Here is a 12,325-nt window from a genome sequence, read left to right as displayed (position 1 = left end):
ATAAAAATATAACTTGAGTGTACTAAATTTAAATAACTTTGTTTATTCAAAAATATTGGTTAAGCACATAAATTGTGATGGAGACAATAAAATATCCTAAGACAATTACCGATACAAGTCCACAAAACACGTATAAACATGTATAATTGGTGTAAATCAAATAAAATTATCACAATATTCAGGATAAAAGAAAATGTTAAACACTGTTATGTATCACGTGTAGGTCTACACAGAATAGAATAGTGGTGGGAGACATATGGTCAAATCAGTTATCTGGATGTCAAATTTGTTTCTAAATCCGAATGTCAAAACGTTTCTTTAACTTGGATCCCACAATTTCTTCAAAAAATGATGATATCCTGAATCAGATACTAGGACCAATCATCAAACTGATATTATCAACATGATATCCGTGAAGATGTAAATAAATAAGAATCTTGCATCACAAGAATGACTAAGATAATTCAATTTAATAAGCAAAAATATCATCGCCGGATTCTACTGCCTTCATCAGTCAATAGAAGCAGCCTGAAATATTTCTTCAACTTTTTTAATTGAATCATTCAAAATATTCTTGTAATGCAGGATTACTATTCATGTCTGGATAAGAAATAAACAATACTTAATACATCATTGAGTTCGATCTCAGTTGACTAAAGAATTAAGGCTAGAAAAATGGTACCTTGATTCATCTGATCGAACGGACCACTTTTGTAAACTGCAAAATAATTTGTAATCAGTGTCATCATTTTTATATAGCTGTATGGTGGCGTCCGGTCAACTTTTAAGCTCAGCAGAAATGAGAAACAAGGTATCAATTTTTTCAGCCTTACATCACGTTATTTCAATTGAATCATTTCTTCTTTTGAACTTCATCGCCATCGATGATGCCCTTTCTGATCATATCATCGATTGGACCGTTATTGTCGAACGCCGACGGATACCGGAACGAACCTCCGATGCGATCCCACAACGTGAAGAACTGACCGTAGTTATAGTTGTAGAATAAATGATGATCCATATGATGCGCCGAGCCGTTCACGATCGGCTTGAACACGTTCGGAACGCTGTAGTAACCGTCGTGAATCGAAACCGTCCAAATATTGACGAACACGAACAGAACGAGGTAGGTATATTTGTGCAACGGAAACAGAAACGGATAAATGTGATACGGAACGCTCTGCAGGAATCCGTCGATCGGATGAAATGCATGACTCGCGAACGGCGTCGGAACTTTCCACTTGTGGTGATCTTTGTGTACGTATTTGTAGATGCTCTTGTGATGTAGAAACCGATGAATCCAGTAGATCAACGAATCAGTGAAAAAAATAAACAAGAAACACGTCAAAACAACGCCGACCATTCCTGAAAAATAATAGTGACCGAAATAGACATTTTAACAAACCCTGATCTAACATCTGATTATTTTCAGGCAGGGATCCAGCCTAACGCTGTTACCACTGTACTCGTAGCTCTTTCAAGGAAGACTTTTCTTGAAGACATCAAATGCATAAGCAGATTTACTTTTGTAGTATTTTGGATCAATGTGTGGAGTAATACCGTAAATCTAACATCCCTACAAATGCTCAGAATGCATCTGAGGTGATAAAATTCTAAAATATGCTGGAAGACCCTGACAAACAAACCCTTATGGTCCAGTGATAATGTTGCAAAACAGTATTCACAATAAGTGGATGGATCCACCCTTGCTTTCACGTATTAGCAAAATCGAAAGGTTGTCTATTTATATGGTCTTCATCTTAATGTATGTGAAATATGATGCTTAATCCTAATTTCTCATCAACCAGATTAATATGATAATAACGATAATCTGAATAGAGTGGAGCCTGTAACTTACCTAAAGAAGATTCTACATTGTCATAGAGTTTTGAATAACCCCGAACTTCCAGAAAGAACAAACACACTGTCGGTAAACTCATTAGAGGAATCGACTTAATTGTGTACAATATCTCCAGTTTCACTTGATTCTGAATCAAATTTGATAAAGCAAATTTAATTATTTTGTTATAAGCATTTTCACATGTAGACTATCAGGCTTTTGGATTATCGAATTTCGGACTATACCTCTAAATAATGTGGATGTTGTGACAATCTCTTATCATACAGGAATATATAACTAAGCGAAGCGACCGAAAAATACAGCAAATAACCACCAACATTGACTATCAGTAATAAACCAAGAATCTGCCTCAATGGATCATCTTCCTTCCAGGTTTTAGGATAGATGTATGGCGTCAGAATATTTGCATCGCACAAATGCAATACAATATCCATAATTCTGTCTTTCTTCCGCCCTACTAGTCTAGAATTAGACAAAAAATTAAAAAACATCAATTGAAATATAAAATCATTAATTAAAAGCTTTTTATCTTTATTCAATGAATTTATTAAAATTATCTCTAAAAAGGTAAAAATCAATCTATTACAATTAAGATATGATATTATAACTCTCTGATTTAACTTTTTTTATAAACAGATGCGATTTAACTGTAATTCATTCTGCGGTGCCAGTGTCAGTGCCAGTCAGTGAGTGGAGTGGCAGTGACAGTGTGCTACTATAATAGTCAAGTGTGGTGTAAAAATTAAAAAATGCTCAAATCAACCCGCTTTGTTACTGTGCATGAATAGCTTACCTATTATACAAGGCGGTCAGAGTTGATGGTCAGATCTATGGTTCACGAAAGAAAGACAATAGCTGAAATTTGACATTTTCAGCACATCCGCATGTTATACCAGTGCATGTACGGCGGGACATGCACCTGTTGGTACCTATTATGCAGACCCTATTATGCGGACTCAATCAACGGACTCTGGCCGCGGTCTTCCCGGAAAGCGGTTAACACGTCTTTCGGCGAGGCGGGCGGGCCGGCTAGGGCACCTGACTCACGCCTCTTATGAATCTAATTCTCTCTATTGTTAATAACACGCAGCAAATACTTACTCCCCCTCAATCTGGTGACGTCGGTCCCCACTACATAGGAATCAGGCTCCAATAGCAGGGGTCCCGTGGCGCGGAGCGATCAGAGTTTTTTTGCGTCACGGGCCGTCGCCCTCAAATTCACGGAGAAGGAGGCCTGGTGGTGGCCTATTGGTGTCCGGCTCGTTTGTTGATTAATATTGGTTTAGGTGACAGGGTTTCTACAAAAAGCTCTCTCACTTAATAATATTTATTTCATTACAAATAATTGGTATATTTTTTTTCATTACTAAAAGATTAGATTGTTTATAGAGTTGATTAGTTGAATTTTATAAAAATGTGATTAGTCTCTAATGGCTACACTCTTGATTTCTAGCGATTTTCTAAAATTTGCTACAGGGAGAAGGATTTATTCGGTCAAATGTTGTTAGTGTTATACTGAAAAGGTAAAGAAAGTGCGTGTGGCCGAAGGTGATCGTATCGGCAACTACGGAGGTACCAGGATGAATCCCACCGACATTGTACCACTAGGAGCACCATTCCGCAAATTTACCAAGGAGATGTTAGCATTGTTTAGTTGATTAGATTAGTTTTAAAGATTTGATTAGAATACAAGTAAATTCTAATAATAAACCATCGATTATTGTAATTTGTGACATTAATTTGAATTGACAAAATTTATTTTACGAGGTATTTCTGGTCTTCCCAGAAATTATCGAGTCTACTTTTAAAACAATTTATTGATGGAGCAGTGACTATATTTTCCGTCAGACTGTTCCATTTATTGACAACTCGATTCGAGAAAAAGTTGCTGTAAAGCTCTTTCTTACACCTTAGTTTTAAAAGTTTCTGACTGTGACCTCTTAACTGACGTGTCCGCTTATCTACCTCAAGTATGGTGTTACCATCAATATTGTAGTTTTCGTGCATGATGTTGAAAACCATTATCATGTCTCCCCAATTTATCGAAAAATCAGTTAAATTTTGCCGCCGGAGCCCCGGCGGGGTGCCGGTCGGTGTCCAGTATGGTGGACCCGACGATTACAGCGCGAAGCGCGTTTTTTCGTGTGGAGTGAATATTTGAGAACATCGAAGTTCTTCCTGTGTCACCTTAAGTAATTCACTGATCATTGCAAAATGAGCCGGACCAAGCCTCAATCATTGATCCGTGACGACGATGATGATGATACCTGGACTGGTGGTAGTCAGTAACCTGTCTGTGGTTTAGTTTCACGATCGGATATTTTCACAAACCACATATTGGTTGGTATAATATGGTGGCTGATAAGGGCCATAGCATAAAATTCCTGGTATGTAAATGAGGGCGCCAGAACGCCAGAACGCCAAAACGAAAAAAAAGTCCAATTCTCTCTGAAAGTTCGTTTTGGCGCGCCAAAACAAAGAAAATTCCGTTTTGGCGCCCCCGCCAAAACGAACTTTCAATTTGACGCCCCCGCCAAAACAACGAAAAACGTCCAATTTTCTCTGAACGTTTTGGCGCGCCAAAACAAAGAACATTTCGTTTTGGCGCGGTTATTTCCGTTTTGGCGCCCCCGCCAAAACAGGCATTCAACCACAGTAAAATTATTTTTCAATTTGGCGCGTTGATCTTGTGTGTAATTTGCATATATTTGCATATATGAAAATATTTTACGTATATATAGAATTATTTTACGTGGTTTAAAGTTCGTTTTGGCGGTGGTGCCAAAACGAAAGTTTTGGTGCGCCAAAACGAACTTTCAGAGAAAATTGGACGTTTATCGTTGTTTTGGTGGGGGCGCCAAAACGGAATTTTCTTTGTTTTGGCGCGCCAAAACGAACTTTTAGAGAAAATTTGACGTTTTTTTCGTTTTGGCGTTCTGGCGCCCTCATTTACATACCAGGAATTTTACGCTATGGCCCTTATCAGCCACCATAGTATAAGCCCATCCGATTATAAAAAGCTTACCACCAACGATTAGGTAACTAACTAGACTGGTGGCAGCTATCCTGGCAAGCGAGGATCCGGCTCCGGTAGGAAACGGATTCGGACACCGGCGTGAGATTGACGCATGCGTATTGCGACGACCTTGACTAGATTGTGAACAAACATGGCGCAGAAAGTAGCGAATCTAGCCGGGTCTTTAGCGACGAAAGGACCGAAATTAGTGACCGGTACGTGATTAATTAGTTTAATATGAGATATTTAACACGTTCACCGATGTGTTTATCGTTACTTGAGTATGATTTGTTTGACGATAACAGTGTATGAATCGCTTGAATTATTGGTGTTTGTTGCGTGTGGCTAGTGTAGTGTAGTAGTAAAGAGTAGTGACTAGTGGGTGCGGAGGGGAGGCCTACCTACTTTACTACACTGACCAGGACAGGCCAGGGTGGTCAACCAACCACCAAATTTGATATCATAAGTAACCACTTCGTCTTAATAGGCCTCGACCCTACAACACGTGTAGGATTGAAATAAAAGTGGAGATCCGGTGCTCACTCGTGGTTGATGAAATAAACCAGTACACACACTGAATTGCTGATGACATTTTTAGTCTGAAACAGTGATATTTTGTAATTGATTGAAATATTTACAAGAGGTGCTGATCTTTTACCAGGATTGATTGCTATTTTGGTGTTTACTTTGTTAACTGTGAACAATCTTGACTGACTTGTAAACTGTTAGTTGTGTGAGTTAAGCACTATCAGATTTTTTTATTCTTCCAGGTGCTGTTACGTTCGCTAAACCGCGTCTGCAAACATTCTGGAAATATGCTAAAGTTGAAATGATGCCGCCGACCCCGGCTGAATTTCCTCAGGTACAACAGGGATTCCAGAATCTTATCAAATCAGCGAAGAACGGAAAATGGAAGACTGTAACAGTTAAGGTTTGTATACTACAATAGATAGATAGTGAAGAATTGGGTTGGAAAGACCCAGTTTTCTCCATAAGCTGGAATTTTGCATTTTTGAAAGGGCTTGCATTATTGATAAGTGTATGACATCGTGGCTGCTTTCAGTCAAGTATTACTGGGGCTAGAAAATTGAAGAATGAAGAGAATTTTAAGTGAGAACAAATTATTGTAGTTCAAAAAACATTCGTTGGATCCCACTGTTCCCCATGCTCGAATTTTAAAAGGGCTGCATTCATCGTTAAGTGTTTGACATCGTGGCTGCTGAAGTAGCAAGGCTTTCGATCCCCCAAAAATACAGACAATTTCAGCTTCACTTTGCAGTGTAATCATCTATTTTTCACATTAGCTCAATATATTTCAAAGCAATTAAATCAGCAAATGATAGAATATTGACCAGTACTCTGGTTAGGGTAGTCAGTAACCTGTCTGTGGTTTAGTTTCATGATCAGATATTTTCACAAACCACATATTGGTTGGCTATAAGCCCATCGAAGGCTTACCACCAACAATTAGGTAACTAACTGGTTAGGGCAGCGTATACTTTATAAGGGGTGGCTGTGGCTGATGTTCAGACGGGTGGATGTGAAAATGGAAGGGGCAGCCACTGCTCTGAAACCTGTTGCAGAAAAAAATTCAGATACTAGACACCCCTAAAATCTGTTGTGGAGATAACTCTAATGGTATTTTATTGTTTACTCATTACAGGAAGGTTTCCTGAATGCTTGTATCACGGCTGAAATTTTCTTCTGGTTTTTCGCCGGGGAAGTGATTGGTCGAGGCAGTCTACTAGGTTACGCGATACCGGGAGCTGTACATTACGATGCTGTTATGTAAACGAACATGTAGTTTTATACCGAGCGTGCGTTGTGTGATGAAATAGAATAACTAATTGAATTCCATGAAGAAAGTTTGAAAATTATCTCGACGAGTCACCTTTCAAATTGTTTGTATGAATAATAGTTACTAATGTTATTTAAATAAAATTTCATTGTAGTGGAATATTTTATGTTCGTTCACTCATTTTTGGAGAGTATGACCCTGTCTCGCCAATGTTTCTCGTCCCGCAGGCAGTCCTCTAGAAATGATACACACTACCATCTCATCCTATTGCCCCTTAGCAGATCGTGTATCTAGTAAAATTAAAAGGCGAGCATCTAGGAAGGAAAGGACATGCCGATGAACCAACTACACCAAAGACCAGATGTGGGTTGCCTTCTGCGTTAGAAATTTCCGGATTTGATGCTATTTCAGCAAGAACACAACGAGCGGGATATCATGACTGCATCTTCTCAATCCAGTAAAACTATTTACTAGTGAACTATATGAGTTATCATAAGAAATAAAATGTATATTCCTTTATTCTGTACAAATCGTAGAATACAATGATTAAATTAAAATACGTTGTATTCACATACAATAATATTCCGCAGTCGCCCTCCTAAATGCATGATTCGTTCAGATATACATCGTTAAAATCCTCTCAGCAAGTTCGATTCATTCGTAGCCGTTACAATCCACAGAAACATTCCCTATTTACACGTCGACTGGTATCGAGACCATAATACTCATTCCTATGATCGATCAACCTCACTTCTTCGGAGGCGCTCTAAAAATATAACATCATAGGAAATTACTGAATAGGAATACAATCATGGAGACATGATGAAAATGAACAGAGCTCGAGATACTAACCTGTAAACACCGACGACTACAGCGTGATCTCTTTCATACGGCTCTAACGTTAACTGTTCTTGCGGTTTGATTTTCTCCAGTTTAAGTTTATTGACTTCTCCGGCGAAGACCGCTTCAGGCGTTGCCGTCGAATCGATACAGTTCGCCTACAATTCATAAACAACCGAATGTAAAATACTCCGACAGAAAATACGGTCAAGTCGCCATATTGCAGTAATGAATCCCATCAGATTAGATCAGTTGTTTCTCTCACAAATGAATTCAAGAACTAACGTTATCATCATCTGAGATACAAAGCCAATCACACGAGGGAATTAGCAAAACCCACTTAATACAAATGTCTTATAGCCACTTATGAAACAGATATATTTTATTGGCCCCAAATAATCCAAACTAAGCGGGTATTGCTGAATCATTAACTGCTGATAAAGAATTGACAACGGAGTATTAATATTAAGAAATTGTGTACCTATGAATCAACACAACTAAACCAAACAGTAATTGAAGTTAAGTGGAGTCAACTCTTGAGATAATAATACTATTCCACTCGCTACCAAGTACTAAACTCATCAGCAAGAGTAAAGACCTGTATTTTTTAGTGGTTTTTAACACATGTTGGTTCAAATGAATAATCGCTCGGCTAACATTCCTATATACACGGTCGGTAAAATAATAAAACATGAATCGTTGACATTCTCATCAGATTAGATCAGTAGTTGCTATCATTGATATTCAAGAACTAAAGACATTTCATCATTTGAGCGATCAGTCAACGCCGCTCTCAACGCAGCTTACCTTTATCGAGATAACAATATGACCGTTATTTTTGAGGAAGTTATGAGCATTAATAGCGACGATACGAGCTTGATCGGGCTGAGCGACATCGGCAAATATCGTGTCGACCATACCTAGAAATATAATTAACGTTCAGCGCGCGTTCTCGGGAGTGAAAATAAAAGTTGTTCAGATGAATGACCGATTCTTTCTCTCGACTTACCGACGAGCATTCTGTATTTATGAGGATGTCGAGCGTCTTCAATGATCGGGATGATGTTCGTTCGTTTTTTCGCGACGTTGATCAAATCACGGCCGCTTCTGTGTGAGAATTCAACCGCGTACACCAATCCTTCCTTCAAACACAAAAATATAAATTGTTAAATTCACAACTCAATCGAACCTTGAGTTAACCACATGGAGCAGAACCAGGATTCTTACAGATCATGGAATTCAAATTTTTTGATCCAAAATCCCCTGATCAAACCGTATTAAAATTCAATCAATTTCTTTGAATGAGTTTTGGGCATTTTGCATTTACTCACCGGTCCGACTATGTCTGATACGTGACTGACAGTTGTTCCCGATGCAGCACCGAGGTACAAGACTTTACTGCCGGGAGGCATGTGAATTTTATCGACACCGCCAAGAATCGCAGCGGCTAACTTCGATCGGAATGGATTCCAGGCTCTGTATTCAGTTTTGGTTTCACCAGTCTGCAAGAAACAATAATAAATTTTAGACCTAGAGTCCATAGTGATTCAAATCAGATCTTTACATCCGAGCAGAAAGTGTTCCTTTTGCTGAACAGAGCAAATACAATATTTCTTGAGAAATAAATAAGTCTGTCATCAGCTGAAGATCATACTATTCCACTCGCTACCAAGTACAAAACTCACTTATCGAGTAAAGACCTGTTTATAAGTGGTTCAACTTGTCGATAAATTAAGAAATATTAAATCCAACTTCATTCATTCATAGCATTCTAAGTTATCATGACAAGGTGCACGACCACCGTGGTCACTTTCCACCCATTTATGAATCCCCTGAGATTATAGAGAACTTCCTGAATGAATTATGAGAAATTCCTAGATCTAATGTTACAATTCATTCATTATCATTCAATCAAGTACTGATAAAGAAACATATGTTCAATAGTGATATCCGAATTCCATGAATTTTCTAAGTTTATGGTAAAATGTGTTAAATTCCCCAAGGTTTAATAGTGGGCAACCTTACTTAAGAGGCTACAAGTCTAGACCTAAAACCAGAAATATCCATTACCTCAACAGCAATTTTCTTTTCACCATATACAGTATCACCGGGCACCATGTTCAATGTGACGAGTGCATCTTCTTTACCGCGGGCGATGAACACACCATCGTGACGATGAGGTTCAACGACTACTTTAGCTCCTCCTCTCATACCACCTCGTCCTCCACGACCGCCGCGTCCTCCGCCACGACCTCGAGGAGTACCACGACCTCCACCGCCGCCTCGGCCACCTCGAAAACCACCCCGGCCTCCGCCTGTAAAATTGTGAAAATCGATTATCATTTGATTTCACAAATGTTAAAAAAAGGAACAGGGAAAGAATTTTTTTTTTTTTTCAATATAAATTTTTGTACTGATGACTAAGTGAAAGTTATCTCACTTCAATGATGATTTCTTTCAAATATTTTACAGATATTCTGTGGCACACATATTCCAAGTTTGAAATCATGAATTTGAGATGACCAACTTGAACAGCAAGAGTGTGCTTTGTATCTATCTCGCCGGACACCCGAGACGATCATACTAACCTCGACCACCACGGTCACCACCTCCACGACCTCCATATCCACCTCGGCCACTGCCTCTACCGCCACCTCTCGGAGAGAAACCTGCAAAACAAAAAAAGAAATGTATCAATTACCAATGCAAGAAAAAGGGTAAAAACCACAGGGTACCCGGTTTTCTAAATCAATGAAACGGGCGACACGAGGCAGGCAAATACACCGACGGGACAGTCTTAGAACTGAAAATTGTCCAAAAAATAAGTAAGCAAATCTCGATAGCTAACTCAAAAGAGTTCTTCAGGTACTAAGATGTCTATATTTTCAAAGCATTGAAAAGAAAAGCGAATTAAATCGATTTGCGAGTATAAAAAGGTTGTTTTACCTGGTCTTCCCATGATTTATTTCTGTTCTTCGACACACGTGTTTTTAGTGGATTGGGCGCATGCGCGAGATAGTAGACTGGTTCCGATGGTAAAGTATAATATCCGTATCCGGACTTTTGACGAACGGCACAATTGAATTCACAATTTATTGCACAATCAAATCAGGGATCCCGGGTACTACCACCGAGGCCTGACGCAAATCGTTTGACCCCAGTATCCTAGGTTCCTTTAAAACAGTTTATACAGTTACGCATTTTTACAGTGTACCTAGGATATCTTTTGCAACAGGCCCCTGAGCCTCCTCAGAGAGCCTTACACCCACGACAGATCCTCAATACAACTGAATGCCACTGGTGGTACTACAACTAAGGAAAACTCTTTGCATGATGCCGTCTCTGGGTCTGAACTCATCTTACCAAAACTGACCCCAGGTTCATTTTACTACTAGTGGATTAAGTTAGAGAATAAAGCCTCATCGAAAACAGTATCTCCATCAGTTGGTGTACGAGTCTTATTTTGGAGTCATGGTATAGGTTTCTTCCTAGTCAACTGCAAAATGCCATACATCGAATAATCAAAATACAGTACAACATATTCTTCTAAGTAGATTAGATAACTTTATTTTATTTTCATTTTTTAGAGACAATACATTTTTAAATAAAACACACATATCATATTTCAACGATCTCTTCTTCAGAATGTTGTGAAACTATACACATTAGGAAGTTCAGGTGGGGTTGTGACCTCTTCTCTAGGATCCTCTGAAGAAATAAGAAAACAATAACAGAATGAAATCAGGGCTCAAGATTTTAGATGATCATCTGAATCTCTGCGACCAAAAATCTATATCAAAGATCAGCTTTTATACACTACTTAAATTCTTCTAATAGAATGAACTATTTCTAATCAAGTATGACAATAATTTCTCATTTTCCATGCTAATCAATCTTATAGAATATTCTGATAATCAGAAATTCTAGGGGTAAAATCTACTTTCAACAGAAATTCAGATTTCAGCAAGGTTTTTTACTTACACAATGATGTTATTGATTGGAATATGTATTAATTTCACAAAGAATCCGATGAATCCCATGATTGCAAATCCGATAGCAGTTGCCATAGCGATCTTCTGAAATTCTGAATTGTAGAAAACATTTTAATCGTAGAGATTCTTAAGAGACAGCCAGCTCGAGAGCCTTCTAATAATTAATTTGGCTTATTTATAGCATATAATACAATGGATTATACCTTTTCTATCTGGTTTTGTGCATCTTTTCACTAATCTGATTGAATCTTTTGAGAACTGCTTCGCAGGTTCAACATATGCCATAACCTGATCCATGGTGAATCTAATGAAAAACATGATACAACATGCACATGATAAACCAACCATTGAATATGAGAAACACTTGCCCACGTTTAAAGTGTGGAGACAATTCAACATTTCACCATGCTAACGATAGCCACGTTCAAGATTACTTTTTGTAGTACTTGACTAAATCATGAGATATGTCCAATACATAGTCAAATCAAACACACGAAATAAATATGTGGTGGATTGAAATTGAATTGACTTCGCTTTTACGTCAACATCGATTTCAGTCACATAAGATCTATACGATAGCTTCAAATTAATTTAGACAATTCGTTTTCGGAATATGAAAGTATCGACGTATTTATTTCGTTCTGTTTTGGCTTCTCTAACTTACATTTATCGTTTGATTGCGTGTCAACACTCGAACTGGCGAAAAGCTACAAACAAAAAGAATCACTTCCGGGTTTTCGGGGATGTCCACGTCACAAGCGGCGACCAGTCTACTCATTCTCGTCTACCGTAGTTTAACCGGGGTCGCCTAATCGGCT

At 38.4% G+C, this 12,325-nt stretch overlaps 4 protein-coding genes across 4 annotated transcripts; 1 reads left to right on the top strand and 3 right to left on the bottom strand.

Annotated features, from left to right (window-relative positions):
• Window positions 1-41: 41 nt before the first annotated feature.
• LOC141907056 (lathosterol oxidase-like) lies at window positions 42-2,762 on the bottom strand. The gene is made up of 4 exons (XM_074796606.1): window positions 2,655-2,762; window positions 2,086-2,323; window positions 1,859-1,988; window positions 42-1,365 (listed from the first exon to the last, which is right to left on the bottom strand). Exons 2-4 carry the CDS (start codon window positions 2,293-2,295, stop codon window positions 854-856), a joined length of 852 nt encoding a protein of 283 aa, XP_074652707.1. The 5' UTR covers window positions 2,296-2,323; window positions 2,655-2,762; the 3' UTR covers window positions 42-853.
• A 2,208-nt stretch (window positions 2,763-4,970) lies between these two features.
• LOC141907364 (ATP synthase F(0) complex subunit g, mitochondrial-like) lies at window positions 4,971-6,829 on the top strand. The gene is made up of 3 exons (XM_074796981.1): window positions 4,971-5,092; window positions 5,648-5,808; window positions 6,541-6,829. The coding sequence occupies exons 1-3, from the start codon at window positions 5,029-5,031 to the stop codon at window positions 6,667-6,669; spliced, it is 354 nt and encodes a 117-aa protein (XP_074653082.1). The 5' UTR covers window positions 4,971-5,028; the 3' UTR covers window positions 6,670-6,829.
• A 348-nt stretch (window positions 6,830-7,177) lies between these two features.
• Window positions 7,178-10,536, bottom strand: LOC141906927 (rRNA 2'-O-methyltransferase fibrillarin-like). Its single transcript, XM_074796423.1, has 8 exons — window positions 10,462-10,536; window positions 10,104-10,184; window positions 9,586-9,830; window positions 8,847-9,017; window positions 8,525-8,657; window positions 8,323-8,435; window positions 7,528-7,673; window positions 7,178-7,441 (listed from the first exon to the last, which is right to left on the bottom strand). Exons 1-8 carry the CDS (start codon window positions 10,472-10,474, stop codon window positions 7,423-7,425), a joined length of 921 nt encoding a protein of 306 aa, XP_074652524.1. The 5' UTR covers window positions 10,475-10,536; the 3' UTR covers window positions 7,178-7,422.
• Window positions 10,537-11,062: 526 nt separating this feature from the next.
• On the bottom strand, window positions 11,063-12,266 carry LOC141907313 (protein transport protein Sec61 subunit gamma). The gene is made up of 4 exons (XM_074796920.1): window positions 12,172-12,266; window positions 11,711-11,811; window positions 11,497-11,599; window positions 11,063-11,223 (listed from the first exon to the last, which is right to left on the bottom strand). Exons 2-4 carry the CDS (start codon window positions 11,802-11,804, stop codon window positions 11,214-11,216), a joined length of 207 nt encoding a protein of 68 aa, XP_074653021.1. The 5' UTR covers window positions 11,805-11,811; window positions 12,172-12,266; the 3' UTR covers window positions 11,063-11,213.
• Window positions 12,267-12,325: the final 59 nt, after the last annotated feature.

Source organism: Tubulanus polymorphus, chromosome 6 (genome assembly GCF_964204645.1).
Source record: "Tubulanus polymorphus chromosome 6, tnTubPoly1.2, whole genome shotgun sequence".
Taxonomy (NCBI): Eukaryota; Metazoa; Nemertea; class Palaeonemertea; order Tubulaniformes; family Tubulanidae; genus Tubulanus; species Tubulanus polymorphus.
This window is presented reverse-complemented; position numbering and strand designations above follow the sequence as displayed.

What these genes read in the sequence shown, in the direction of transcription:
- LOC141907313 (XM_074796920.1), bottom strand. Translation starts at nt 11,804, where the DNA reads ATGGATCAGGTTATGGCATATGTTGAACCTGCGAAGCAGTTCTCAAAA. An exon ending in CACAAAACCAGATAGAAAAG is followed by an intron (nt 11,600 to 11,710) that starts GTATAATCCATT and finishes TCTACAATTCAG; the next exon opens with AATTTCAGAAGATCGCTATG.
- LOC141906927 (XM_074796423.1), bottom strand. An exon ending in TGGTGACCGTGGTGGTCGAG is followed by an intron (nt 9,831 to 10,103) that starts GTTAGTATGATC and finishes ACAATTTTACAG; the next exon opens with GCGGAGGCCGGGGTGGTTTT. An exon ending in TATCAGACATAGTCGGACCG is followed by an intron (nt 8,658 to 8,846) that starts GTGAGTAAATGC and finishes TTGTGTTTGAAG; the next exon opens with GAAGGATTGGTGTACGCGGT.
- LOC141907056 (XM_074796606.1), bottom strand. Translation starts at nt 2,295, where the DNA reads ATGGATATTGTATTGCATTTGTGCGATGCAAATATTCTGACGCCATAC. An exon ending in AACATCCACATTATTTAGAG is followed by an intron (nt 1,989 to 2,085) that starts GTATAGTCCGAA and finishes AATTTGATTCAG; the next exon opens with AATCAAGTGAAACTGGAGAT. An exon ending in CAATGTAGAATCTTCTTTAG is followed by an intron (nt 1,366 to 1,858) that starts GTAAGTTACAGG and finishes ATTATTTTTCAG; the next exon opens with GAATGGTCGGCGTTGTTTTG.
- LOC141907364 (XM_074796981.1), top strand. Translation starts at nt 5,029, where the DNA reads ATGGCGCAGAAAGTAGCGAATCTAGCCGGGTCTTTAGCGACGAAAGGA. An exon ending in AGGACCGAAATTAGTGACCG is followed by an intron (nt 5,093 to 5,647) that starts GTACGTGATTAA and finishes TTATTCTTCCAG; the next exon opens with GTGCTGTTACGTTCGCTAAA. An exon ending in GGAAGACTGTAACAGTTAAG is followed by an intron (nt 5,809 to 6,540) that starts GTTTGTATACTA and finishes TACTCATTACAG; the next exon opens with GAAGGTTTCCTGAATGCTTG.